This window comes from Bidens hawaiensis, unplaced genomic scaffold (assembly GCF_021521415.1).
Source record: "Bidens hawaiensis isolate Kalapana, Puna unplaced genomic scaffold, B.hawaiensis_p1.1 tig00005663_1, whole genome shotgun sequence".
Lineage (NCBI taxonomy): Eukaryota > Viridiplantae > Streptophyta > Magnoliopsida > Asterales > Asteraceae > Bidens > Bidens hawaiensis.
The window spans coordinates 1,089,542-1,102,554 of record NW_027491369.1 but is presented as its reverse complement, the minus strand read 5'-3'; the positions used below and the strand labels follow the sequence as shown (position 1 = coordinate 1,102,554).

The window sequence follows — 13,013 nt, the reverse complement described above, 5'->3', positions numbered from 1 at the left end:
GATTAAATCCAGAAACATGTACCATAATTTCACTATTATTAGTTTTGCCATGTTCTACAAAAATCTTAACAATGTGACTACCTACACCATCTTTGCCTCTAACCATATCACGAACATCTTGAAAATGATATTCTTCAACCAACGGCTTTAAACCAAAATCTAAACTAATAGACGGATGTTTGTAATGAAAGTAACTAAATGTACCACAACCGTATTGTAACTTACAAAGTATTTCAACCAACAAACCTTTACAAAATTTTGAAACCTGAACTTCGTTCGCATAACTTATATTTCCACCTTCGTATTTTCTTCCCGGCTCAGTAGTTAACAACCCTCCATGAAAAAGATTTATAGTGAAAATTGAATAATCATCACCCTATAACAACCAACAATCGTTCAACGATTAATAACAGAGTTGCATAAAACACAAACTAACCCAAACAAAGTAAGTAGTAACAACTTACCATACAAGTCTTCCGGGTCGCAATAGTCACTTTCTAGCCTAATACTATATGAGTTGACCGCCATTGCAAGTTCCAATCACTTTCATGGCAACCAATTTGAACTCTGATTGGAAAAATACGGAGGTGTAACAAGTTATTTTGGGTGAGGATCGTAAAAATGAGTCACATAAAACCTAATTGCAGGGATATAAACGATATATTATGTTTAACGTGCTCAAAGAAGAGATTACCCCTGGCCATAAATGATCAGCGTGGGTTTGACTAACGGTAAGGGCGAGAGTTAGCCCGTCGGAGAAAGATAAAGGTCCAACATGCACAATTTAATTTTCAGTGGTTAATTGTGGGCCCGCCCATATCACACAGGGAGGCAAATCATAGTTTTCTCTTTATATGGAGATTGTTGATTGATCGAATTGCAACAAAAGAGACGCTTTCATTAAGGGGTATAACTTTTGGTTATTTGCAATGCGTATTTTGTCAAGATGGTACAGAATCTTCAAATCATTTATTTATGGATTGTAAGGTCACTAAAGAGATTTGGTGGATTATTCATAATTGGGTAAAATTACCTAGATGCTCCAATTTCAAATCGGTGAAGGAATTACTTAATTATCCGAGTGAAACTCTAAATAATAAGGAGTTATGCCAAGTGGTTCAAGCTATTTCGGTAGTAACGTGTTGGATGATTTGGCTTGCAAGAATTGATTCTATTTTCAATAGTATCTCATTTGAAGTTTCAAAGATAGTGAATGCCATTAAATCAGCTTCCTTTCTATGGATTAAGCAACAGAGTAAGAGGTTGAGCCTAGAGTGGGAGACGTGGTTTCGTTTCAATTTCGTAAATTTTCCAATTTGAGTATTATTATATTTCTTTTTCTTTGATGTTGGACATGTAATATGGTATTGTTTCATTTTGTTTTGTACTTGGTCCACTTGCGTCTTGTAAGTGGTTCTTTTTTTTAGTTTTATAATATTTGTCCTTTCAAAAAAATTGATGATATCTAAGTTTAATAATAGTTAACCCACTGTAAAAATATATATATATATACATGTGAAAGGGAAGAAAAAAAATATTTTTTTTTAAATCCTAGCATGTACTTTTTTTAATCAACTAACGAGTGTATTTAATATCTAATGATAATTGCCAAACAAATACCAAACTAGTATTACGTCTAATATAAGACATAAGGGTTGTTTGGTAATATATTAATGGTCATTAAGATGATACCTCTTAATGGTTCATAACCTCTTAATGGTTAAGAGTAATCATTAAGAGGTAGCCTTTTAACAATTCAGACAAAAATACATCTTAACCATTAAGATGCTATAATATCACTAAGAGGTAGCTTCTTAATGGTTATTAAGAGACTACCAAACAGTCTCATAGTTTGCAACTCATACCAGTCTCACTTACATCATTACACTCAACTAACTATACATATCAAAAATCGCTACATTAAATAGATTGAACCATATGCTATAAAACTCAACTAACCACGTATATCCAAAATCACTATATTAAAGAGATTGAATCATATGCTATATAACTCAACTAACAACATATATCAAAAACACTACATTAAAGAGATTGAATCATATGCTATGTGTTGAGCCATACGGTGTGTTGACCACATAAATATACATAATGCAAGTAAAGAAAGCCTATATAAAACAGGATTCTGTTTTAAGAAAATTACTTTAATAAGACATTGGTAAATTTCACTTATTTATTTATTTTTTAAATATTTGTGTTATTTAGTGAAAACCAAACTATATTTGATAATATTTTAATTTCATATAACACCATAGAAACATCATATTACAAGGTAAAATATATAAAAATATGAATTTCATGATACATGGCATCATCTTGTTGGTTATGTTGTCGGCAGAGCCGGCCCTTGAATGTGGCAGGGTGGTCGACGGCCACAGACGCGATACCTGCTAGGCCCGAATTTTATTTTTTTTAAATTGTATGTATTTTTATTAAATATAATATATATATTTAATGTTTAAACTCAATTACATAATCACTAGTTTGATCTAGTGGTAAAGGGGTATTACTCCTAACCAAAAGGTTATGAATTCTAGTCTCATCTGAGACATGTTTAATCTTATTATTTTATGGTATCCAGTCTAATTTGAGACATGTTTAATTCTATTTTTATAGAAAAGTTAATTATAATAAAGTAAACTATATAAAAATTAAATTGTTTAACCCCAACAAAATACTCATTTTACTTAAGGCCCAAAAAAAATTTCACCTTCGGCTCAAAACTTTTGCTTTCTCGGGGCCGGCCTTGGTCGTAGGGAACTGCCAAAATAAATGATATTCGTCAAGCTTTGTCGAAAATGCGTGAGGCCATAGACACGTGGCTTCATTTGGTAGGTTTGTCCTTATTCGCGTAGTTTTCACGAGCAACTGTGAGAAATGCTTCTCCCCAGGAAGTTTGGACAAAGTGTGGGATCAAGGACGCGTGACAGCATCCAACCGGCTCCGTTCTTGGCGGAGTAATTTTCACGTGGCATCACTTGATTGATTTATCCTTAATTGCGCAATCTTCACAAATAACTGTCACATGCCTCTCCCCAGAAAGTATGGGCAAAACGTGAGATCACAGACACGTCACAACATCTGACTGGTTCCGTTCTTGGTGGAGTAATTTTCACGTGGCATCACTTGATTCATTACTCCTTAATCACTTAACTTCCACAAACCACCACCAGAATACGTTTAAAATTAAACGTAAGACCATGATTACACAACAACGTCATCTAACCAGCTCCGTTCATCATGGAACACACGTTTTTCACCGAAAACGTAAAAACACAATCTAACTTTTATAGCGTGTCTACACTTTAACTGAAAACAAACTTTGACATAAAATAAAATAAATCTATTAAACTCATGGTAAAATATTCCATACATCAATTTAAAAAATTGCAAACTTTATGAGTGAATCCTCCATCCTATATATAGAAATTAGACACCAGCATCATCAACAACAGATATTCATTCAACAATGATGATCTCACTTTGACCACCTCAACTCAACTCAACCTCCTGCAATTCAATACTTACCCTATATAAGTAGTAGTTTTAGCTGCTGCTGCGGTTGTTCATCATCATCTTCTTTTATCTTTATTATTCAATTCAATGAAAACCAAGTCTTCGTTCAACGATCTACGCCCACTTTTTCTGAATTCAATCAACTTTTTCTTTCTTTCTTTCTTATACCCCACGATAGCTCAGTTATCGTTTACTCAGTCCAACTTCTTATTATCTTTTCTTTTCTTCCTTCATTCAGACTCACACAGTCAAGTGTTTTAGGTAAGAATTAATCATCCATCCACAATATTATTATTATTATTATTATTATTATTATTATTATTATTATTATTATTATTATTAGTTTACAATCTCATGAATTCATTTCATTTCTCCTTTCCTAGAACCAACCAACCTTCACATGGTAGTAGGTGGTGTCATTAGTCTCTCATTTTCTTACTTATAATTATAATATTAATAATAATATTATGTTGAGGGAAGACAAGAATCCCAATCCACAACTTCCACCAAAACCACAACTGCCGCCGGCCGCGCAAGGGGACAACAACACTAGGAAAATATATTCCAGGTCGGTCTCTTGGGCGGCTGGCAAGGCAAGGGCAGCAAGTCTGCCCCCTCTTCAGCCTTTGTCCGTTTCACGGCCAAAGGCTGAAGAGTGGCCCACGGCTGGCTCAGACGATCTCGGTGTCTGGCCGAGTATTTCCGTGACCACGCCAGGGGCTAGAGCCAAACCTCCGGCTCTTCCGGTTAATGTAGACTCTGGGAAGAAGCCTCCGAGGGAATTCGAGTTTAAGAAGGATAAGCTTGCGTTTTTTGATAAGGAGTGTTCTAGGATTATAGACCATGTGTTTCTAGGAAGTGATGCGGTTGCGAAGAATCGTGACGTCCTTCGACAAAATGGGATCACTCATGTTTTGAACTGTGTCGGTTTCGTGTGTCCCGAGTATTTCAAAAATGATCTGGTTTATAAGACGCTATGGCTTCAGGATAACCCATCTGAGGATATTACGTCGATCTTGTATGATGTTTTCGACTACTTTGAGGATGTTCGTGAGCAAAATGGGCGGGTTTTCGTGCACTGTTGTCAAGGGGTGTCGAGGTCAACGTCGTTGGTCATAGCCTACATTATGTGGAGAGAATGCCAAAGCTTTGAAACAGCTTTTCAGCAGGTGAAAGCGGCCCGAGGGGTGACGAACCCGAACATGGGGTTCGCGAGCCAGCTTCTGCAGTGTCAGAAACGGGTCCACGGTGTCCCTGTGAGCCCAAATTCGGTTTTGAGAATTTACCGGATCGCACCACACTCGTCTTATGCACCGCTTCACTTGGTGCCAAAGTTGTTGGCTCGACCGGATGCTTCGGTTCTTGATTCCCGTGGTGCGTTTATTGTTAATGTTCCTTCTGCAGTTTATGTTTGGGTTGGGAAAAAGTGTGATTCGTTAATGTATGAAAGTGCAAGATTAGCTGCATCACAGGTTATTAGATATGAGAAGGCTGCCGGGCCCGCTTTAACCGTTAGAGAAGATGAAGAGCCGATTGAATTCTGGAATGCGGTTGGGAGTAATCAAGATCAAGAACAGATTGGTCGAATTGGTCAAAGGAAGGTCGCTGACTACGACATAGATTTTGCGGTTTTCAATAAAGCTGCAAATAGCGGTGTGGTCCCGCCTTTTTCGGTGTCGGGACAAGAATATCAAATGTGTTTGCCAGCTAGGCGAAGCGGGTGGGAAAGATTGAGAAGGAAGTTTGCTACCGGGGTCATGAAGGATTTGATCACGCCATCTAAAGAAACTGTGTCGCCTTGTGATTCACCGGGATCTTATTCTTCTTGGGCGAAAAATGAGGATGATAACAGTGACTGTATGTCACCAGAATCGTTTTCTTCGTTTCTTGTTAATGACGCAAGAAATGTTTCACCGTCCATCTCGCCTACAACATCGGATTACTCAACTTCGTTATCCTTTTCGCCCACGTGGTCTGATTTATCCGCCTCGGATCCTAGTCCTACACCTAAATTAGGAAAGATTCCACCTTCCCCGAAGAATTTGGTCAGAACCTGGTCGTTTTCGTTGGAGGATCAGAGCATGGAACATGTTGAAGGTGATGAAGAGGAGGGGCAGGGGCATGAGTCTAAGTTTAAAGCTGAAAATGAAAGCCAAATGCAGCATGGTAATGACCAAAGTGACGCTGATTTCGTTCTGTATAATTGGCCGGAAATGAAGAAAGTCGAGATGGGCAGTTTGGGAATTCCTGATTCACGATCCGTGTATATAACTCACTTCGTGAATGTTGTGTATATTTGGGTGGGGCGTGAATTCTCAGATGATCGAATCGAGTGGCAAACTGTTGGTCATGATTTTCTTGTGAAGAAAGATTTGGAAACAAGCTCTGTTATTCAGGTAATAGTGAAAGCTTGTAACATTAATTTTGGTATGAATGATTCTTAAAAGAATGTTTTTTTATGTATGTATATAAACAGATGGTTAAAGAAGGGGAGGAACCAGAGCAACTATGGAAACAGCTTCATTGTTTCTCCTTCCAGAACACAACAGAGGAATATCAGAATCAAGACAGAGGCAAAAGAGAGATCATATAGTTAATAATAAGTATAAATAGGGTTTCCATTATTGGATTCCTGTACAGTTTTCAATCTTTCTAAAGAATAATACTTTTCAGTCTTCAGTTTCCAAAATGTACTTATTTCCATTGACATATATTAAAGCAGTTTATATGGAATTTAATAGTATATTATATTTGATTATATTTATATTTGATAGTAGCTCATGAAACACTCATAAATTAAAAGGCATATAACAAAATAACAAAATCCATTGTTATACATAGGTTTTCCAGGGTACAAGTTTACCTTGATACAAACCAACTCATATTGTTTCAATTACTATTTCGCCCTCGACCGCGACTACCCCCACGGCCACGGCCACGACCTCTGCCTCTTGGGGTCCCACGTGACATAGGACTCCAACCGCCACGAGAGCTTCCCGCACGCCAATCATTGTCTTTGTTTTGAATGACAGAACTGGTCCTAGAGACAACAAACGCAGACCATGGCCTTCCCCATGAACTTCCATTTTCACAATTGTTTCCAGTGGGCCCTGAGACATTAGACCAGCCAGAATTATTCTCTTGAGAAGGATTGGGCTCGGTAGCCTTTAACCATGGGTCGATAGAGTTGCCTGTTTGCCCCTCTTTTACCTCAGATGACTCTGGTTTATTAGCATAAGGACCAGTACTTGTACTTGGGCCAGGCCCATCATGTGAACTTGGAATCAGCCCAGAACCTGCCGCAGTCGGGTTATTTGGCTCAGGAATTTCTGTGTTATTAGAGGTTAAAAGGTCCCATGGGTTAACTCCTCCTAACAAACAATAATATGATAAGTGAGAATATATGTGAGTACATAGAAACAAATATATAATGAAAGAAAGCATATACCTGGATTGGAGTCTTCTGGGACATCCAGGTTGTTGTCATTACTGTTATGCACTAAGTTTTCTGCAGCATCCTTGTCCTCACTCATGGGAGTTTGATCAATACCATCACCGGGTGGTTCAGTGGCAGTTGGATCATATTGCTGGACATTCCTGACATCAACAAGAGCTGAATAGTTTATCTGTAGAAGAGAAAGAAATGATTTTCTTAATAAACAAGACATTGGAAACCAGATGTGGCAAAAGTAGTCTGGTTGTGCACTTTTTGTCCTATATCAAATATGATTAAAATTACTATATTTTGAATGATAATCTGATTTTTTTTGAATTAAAGGATTTAAGAAGTTTCAGAAAGAATACAGTTCATGCAGCTTCTTGTTTGTTTCTAAGATAATGCTGTAACCAGTTTGAACTATTACATATGAAAACATAACCTGAATCTGATTACCTCTAAAGTACCATCTTCTTTATAAGGAGAATCATTTTGCCCGTTTTCATTAATCTTGTCTGATGCAATAGGATATTCTGTCACAGGTATGAGAACAATGTCCTTAGCATCATAATATGATATTCTTCCGACCTGCCATGTAAGCTGATTTTTTAACAAAAGGAAAGAGTACATAGAACCGGCAATATAGATTCTTTTGACACATATGTTGATTGTTACAAAAAAGAAAGTTACCCGAAAGGATGAAAACTCAACTGTCCATGAAGAATTTAACTCAATGAGACGATATGCAATCACATCACCTTCCTGCAAATTATTGAGAATATTGTAATCATCCATTTATGTGTGTGTGTGTGTGAGAGAGAGAGAGAGAGATAGAGAGAGAGAGAAGTAAATTACCTTAGGATCAGAACAAGGAGGAAGCTTGTCAAAATCATTGGGGTCGATTATAGGTACTTTTCAATCTCTAAACAACGCTTTACATGACTCTTGATTTATTCTTTTGGATTGATCATTCTTTTTCAAAGTTGAGAACTTTTCTCTACCCCGGTTTTGACCATTCTTGCTGCTACTACCACCATTCCACTTCATTTTTTCCTGGAGCACAAGAATTATTAAGGTATTGAAAGGTTTAAAAGCCAAAAAAATAAAAAAAGTTAAATTATTAGCAAATGCTGGTGCAAAATGACAAGATGATGCAATTAACCAGACTTTAATTTGAGCATAGCACATACAGTTGATACCCCAGTCTGTTTAGGAGCTTCATCTGCATGAAACAGGAACATGAAAATTAGCACTCTGCAACACAAATAACTCCCAAGAAGTGTAACAGACCTAAAATTTAATCTAATATTGAATTGAACATCTTTAATTTTATAAATAATGTGATGATACTAACACTAGACATGAATAGAATGAATATGAAAACAATACATTCAAAATACGTAGCATATACCTTCATCAAGAGATTCAAACCGAATATGTCCAGGCCTGGTTACAGCGGGACCCACATCAGTACCCGCATCCCCATTCTGCACAGGCTTTTTAGAAGCCTGTTTCCAGTTTATCTGCAATTTTAAAAATGTCAATAAACATAATACTTGAGTTTCATAAACTTTTAGTGCACGATTAATTACTTACTAGTCCCTTTGACTGATCTTTAGCCCATTTATTTTTAGGCTTAGTTGTTTCAGGCTTTGAATAGGCTTGTTGAGGCTGCAGTTTTCAAGTTAGAATAAATGTATATAATTCCAACATGAACATTAACATACAAATACCTTCTTTTTTGCAATTTTAGCTATTTCTTTCATCCATTGTCTTTTAGCCTTTTTTCGTCTAGCACTTCTACTAGCGAGCTGACATTGATTGTATTTTATATCATATAGGGTCACCAACAAACTTATTAATTACTAACCACGAATTCTGTACAGCCATAACAATAATACAATATTATCGCTATTACAAACCTTTTTAGCCACAGGAGTATTAGTCGCTTGATTGACTTCTTCAACATTCCCTTGAAGCTTCTCTTCACTCCTGTAAAACATGGATTAATGAAAACAAAATACTGAAAATATGTATGTGTTCATATGGTAATGATATATCAATTTTAGTACCTTTTCACAGTGGGAGGAGATGTAACTTTTTTGCTACTTGTTGCAGTCATTTTTTTAGTCTTTTTGTACTGTTGATCTTCTTGGGATGAGATGCATCATTATGAACATTTTCAATTTCCTCTGTTTCAACCTCATCTTCATCATCATCCAATGCAGCCAGACATTGTTTCTTCTTTCTGTGATTCAAACATATATGAAAAAATAAATATCTTATAGAGGTGTTTTGATTAAAATTTGTTTTGAAGTATTAAGACTTGAAATCACAAAGGTTATTACTGTTTGGATAAAAAGATTCTGCTTCTAACTAATAAGTGGTCAGTTCCATATCATCTTCGACAAAAACTAATTTTCTAAAGATAAGACAATATGAACTATTCTGTTAACCTGATCTGAGAGGCCTTTATTTCCATTTCATAAATGCTCTCCCTCTTTCTATAACAAAGATGTATTATTTTTTATCATTTTATCAATTTATCTATTAATTCATCAACTTACCATTCATGCAAACATCTGATTATCTGATTATTATAAAATCAAGAAACATAACCCTAAACAAGGCTTACTTCGAGTTCTGAAGATTTGATAAGGCTTTTCTTTTCTTTGAAATGGTTTCTTCAGGTGGTTCTTCATCTTGTGATTGTTCTTCATCAACTTCCTCAGATTCACTTTCGTATTCTTTGGCCTCCTTATCAGCATCATCATTTCCTAAATGGAGCAAACCATCATCTTCTGATTCCAACACATCATCAAGCAAATTGCATGCATCTGGTGTTGAGCCACCTTTCTTTTTCACTAAAACAACAAAAAATTGTGCTTGTTAAAATGTTAAATTTAATAAAATATTCACCAAGGATGGTTAATATAACAGTAAAAGTTAAACTGACCATATAATTTCCTTATCTTTCAAGATTTCAGTTGACTCGAAAGGAGGTAATGCAAATCCCTCCATCTGTAAGGTAAACAACAGCCAAGTGTGACAAGAATACGGTAAGTCGGTAACAAACATTAAACTTCACTCATTTTACAAAGCAACTCAACACTTAATGCAAATCACCAAAAACAGGCCTTCCCCGTTTCTAAAAGATGTTCAATGTAGTAGATAAGATCAAATAAAATACACAAATGAACAACTAGTGGTAGGGTAACAGAAACTGAACCAATTTTGGCTATAATTATCATTATCCTTTTTGCATGTCTGTTACCAATAATAAATCTTCCTTATAGCTAACAATATTATATCCCTGTTACTCTGAAACTTTATATGGTATTAAAGCATAAAAAGCTACAAGAACCAGTGTAAAACATCCAAGGTCTCTGACATATATTTTTAAAGAAGAATGCAAAAATCTACTCAAATTCACTACAGATACATATTGCTGGAATCTTGTAGCATAAAGAACTGCACATTCTTTTGAAAGTCTAACAAGTTGATTTCAAACTTCAATATTTATATAATTTCAAAGCTAACTGTGAGCTGTAAACTCAAAGGTAAAGGTAAAATAAATAAGAAAATTGAATTTTAATAATCCAAACTCATTGGATTTTAATAGCAATCCTAACTTTCACTTTCGTTGCAAGGGCATTTGATTTGACTTGATTCCTCTCACAATGATGATTATGAACTAAATGAGAAACATACAGGTGAAAATCGAATAAAGAAATCAAATATAACTCAATTGTAAATTCATGATTATTATGCTACTGCGATTGGCTTTAGCAACAAAAGTGAAAGTTAGAATTGCCCATCATTAATAATAGGATGGAAATGGATTATTATTATTATTATCGGCCAATAAGTCATAGTTTAAACTATTTAAAGCAATTAACATAAAAAGCAAGCCCTAGTAATTAGGGTTTTAGCATACACATTATTACAATAGAGTAAGAAATGAGTGGAAAAAAGGAGTTACGGAGAGCAGGATGCCGTTAGGGCAGGAGCGACGGAGTTTGAAGATGTGTAGAAGATAAGTGCAAACGTCCGAGATGGTTCGAAGTTGCTGTAACTTGAGAAGAAGCCAAGTGTGGTTCATCCCGTCCGATCGCTGTGTTTTGCTCAGAATCGAACGGTCTTCGAAGACCAGACGGATCCTTAACGATGATGATGATGATGATGATGATGATGATGGAGTCTCCATTGTACATACATGCAGAGTCAAGGATGTGATTGACGGAGAAACGACCGCCGTTGGCTAAAACCCTGACATCGGAAGTGAGTGATGGTTATTGATGAGGTTTATGTTATATAACTGTTACAAAGGGAAAAGTAAAATAATCGGATCCAACCGAACCGGACGAGAACTAGTCTGTTTTGTCCGTTAAGCTTTTGTCGGACAAACTGACGGATGGTTTACGAACACTTTATCGAATGAAAATTCATGTATGTTCGTCAATATTGTAAACGGACGATAACGGACATAGTAACACTAACGGACCCTAATGGACACCAATGGACAAACGAACACACGGCTGCTAATCGATAGCAGTTGATAAACGAACACTAACATGCACTAATAACCATCAATTGACAAACATACATAAACGACTCTAATGAACAAACGAACATAAACAATTACGTATTAGTTCGAAAAGTATTTTCATTACTGGAAGGACGTTACCGGACGTTCACGAACACTATTGAACGAATGTGACCTATGTCCGTGTTCGTCCGTTAAGCTTATCGAACGAAAAAATTTTGTTCATGCCCGGTTCGTTTATTAAAAGGGAGAACATAAACGAACTTCTTGTCAAACTGACGTCCGAACATCCGTCGAGCGTTCGGTTCGTTTACAGCCCTAAGTATGGAATTAGGGTGGGCAACTGGTCGAGTTTGTATAGTCTACATAACTTTCCTTCAATAATATATATGAGTCCAAGGCAGAGAAAACACGTATCCGCGACACATTTGAAGTTTTGAACGATTCAATGGTTTTCTCTCGATCGAAAGGTGACATGTGATTACTACTGAAACTAAGTTGTTTTGTCATCGTGTGACGCATGGACGGGAAATACCTCAAATATCATTATGCAAGGGTCATATGTCATTCTCAAATCCCCTATTGTAATATTACGGAAAATTCTTGTGATGAAAATGAACATTTTTGAAGTTAGGAGGCAAAAAAATAAATAAGTCAGTATAAATCGAGGGACTTAAAGTGAAACGTTAAAAAAGCTGGTCATATGGACCATTTGATACGAGTTTCTTGTCCATTAAGAGCGGGGTGGCTTTGGTACCCACAGGGAAATATGACCGGATAAATTATCAGGTGAATATTTATAACTTTTTTCAAGACACGGGTCCTTAAAATGCTTTTAAATGGTGAAACACTTTATGTATATGATATGTTTGATGCAATAGTAAACATGCTATATGGGCACATATAAACTGTGTTGCATACCATGTTATAGATGAGACAATGTAACAGGCTAGTAATAGACTCACTTGTATACGTACGTAAAACCATGAGTTAGTTTGGAGATCTAGTTGTGTACTATAGTTGTACTCTTGGACCATGATAATAATATGGTCAACTTTCGTTTCAATCATTTTATATATTAAATGTTTTATAAGATACGTTAGTTATCGGTATTCACAAGTAGTAATGATGGCATGTTCTTTACAAATATTTTTCAGGCAATTGTATGAGGGGTAAATAATGAAATATAAGGTCTCAAGGATGGATAGTTAGACTCACTTAGACCGTTAATCATCAAAACATTGTTTGAGCCTCCAATAACACAAGATGACATCTCTAATTTGGGCCTTTCGGGAATGAGTTTCCTTAAAACTTAATGTTTTGTCTTTTAGTAAATGGTAAGTGGGTAATTTATACAAGTTTGTAAATGGTAAGTGGGTAATTTATACAAGTTTAACGTCGGGAACTAGTGTCGTAAAGTTTTTGGAGCAAGGATGAAAGAGAAAAAAGATAATTGGGACTAATTATATCATTTTTAAATATTATGACGGAAATTCA

The 13,013-nt window shown here is 36.0% G+C and overlaps 1 protein-coding gene and 1 pseudogene across 2 annotated transcripts; one reads left to right on the top strand and one right to left on the bottom strand.

The window, feature by feature from the left end:
• The first annotated feature begins 3,875 nt into the window (after window positions 1-3,875).
• Window positions 3,876-6,294, top strand: LOC143630459 (protein-tyrosine-phosphatase MKP1-like). The gene is made up of 2 exons (XM_077099464.1): window positions 3,876-5,930; window positions 6,011-6,294. Exons 1-2 carry the CDS (start codon window positions 4,002-4,004, stop codon window positions 6,125-6,127), a joined length of 2,046 nt encoding a protein of 681 aa, XP_076955579.1. The 5' UTR covers window positions 3,876-4,001; the 3' UTR covers window positions 6,128-6,294.
• A 6-nt stretch (window positions 6,295-6,300) lies between these two features.
• LOC143630412 (uncharacterized) lies at window positions 6,301-9,847 on the bottom strand (annotated as a pseudogene). The gene is made up of 12 exons (XR_013153160.1): window positions 9,606-9,847; window positions 9,043-9,218; window positions 8,893-8,962; window positions 8,704-8,781; window positions 8,567-8,641; window positions 8,382-8,493; window positions 8,161-8,192; window positions 7,826-8,023; window positions 7,661-7,732; window positions 7,427-7,558; window positions 6,983-7,160; window positions 6,301-6,905 (listed from the first exon to the last, which is right to left on the bottom strand). The product of XR_013153160.1 is annotated as an uncharacterized LOC143630412 (transcript).
• Window positions 9,848-13,013: the final 3,166 nt, after the last annotated feature.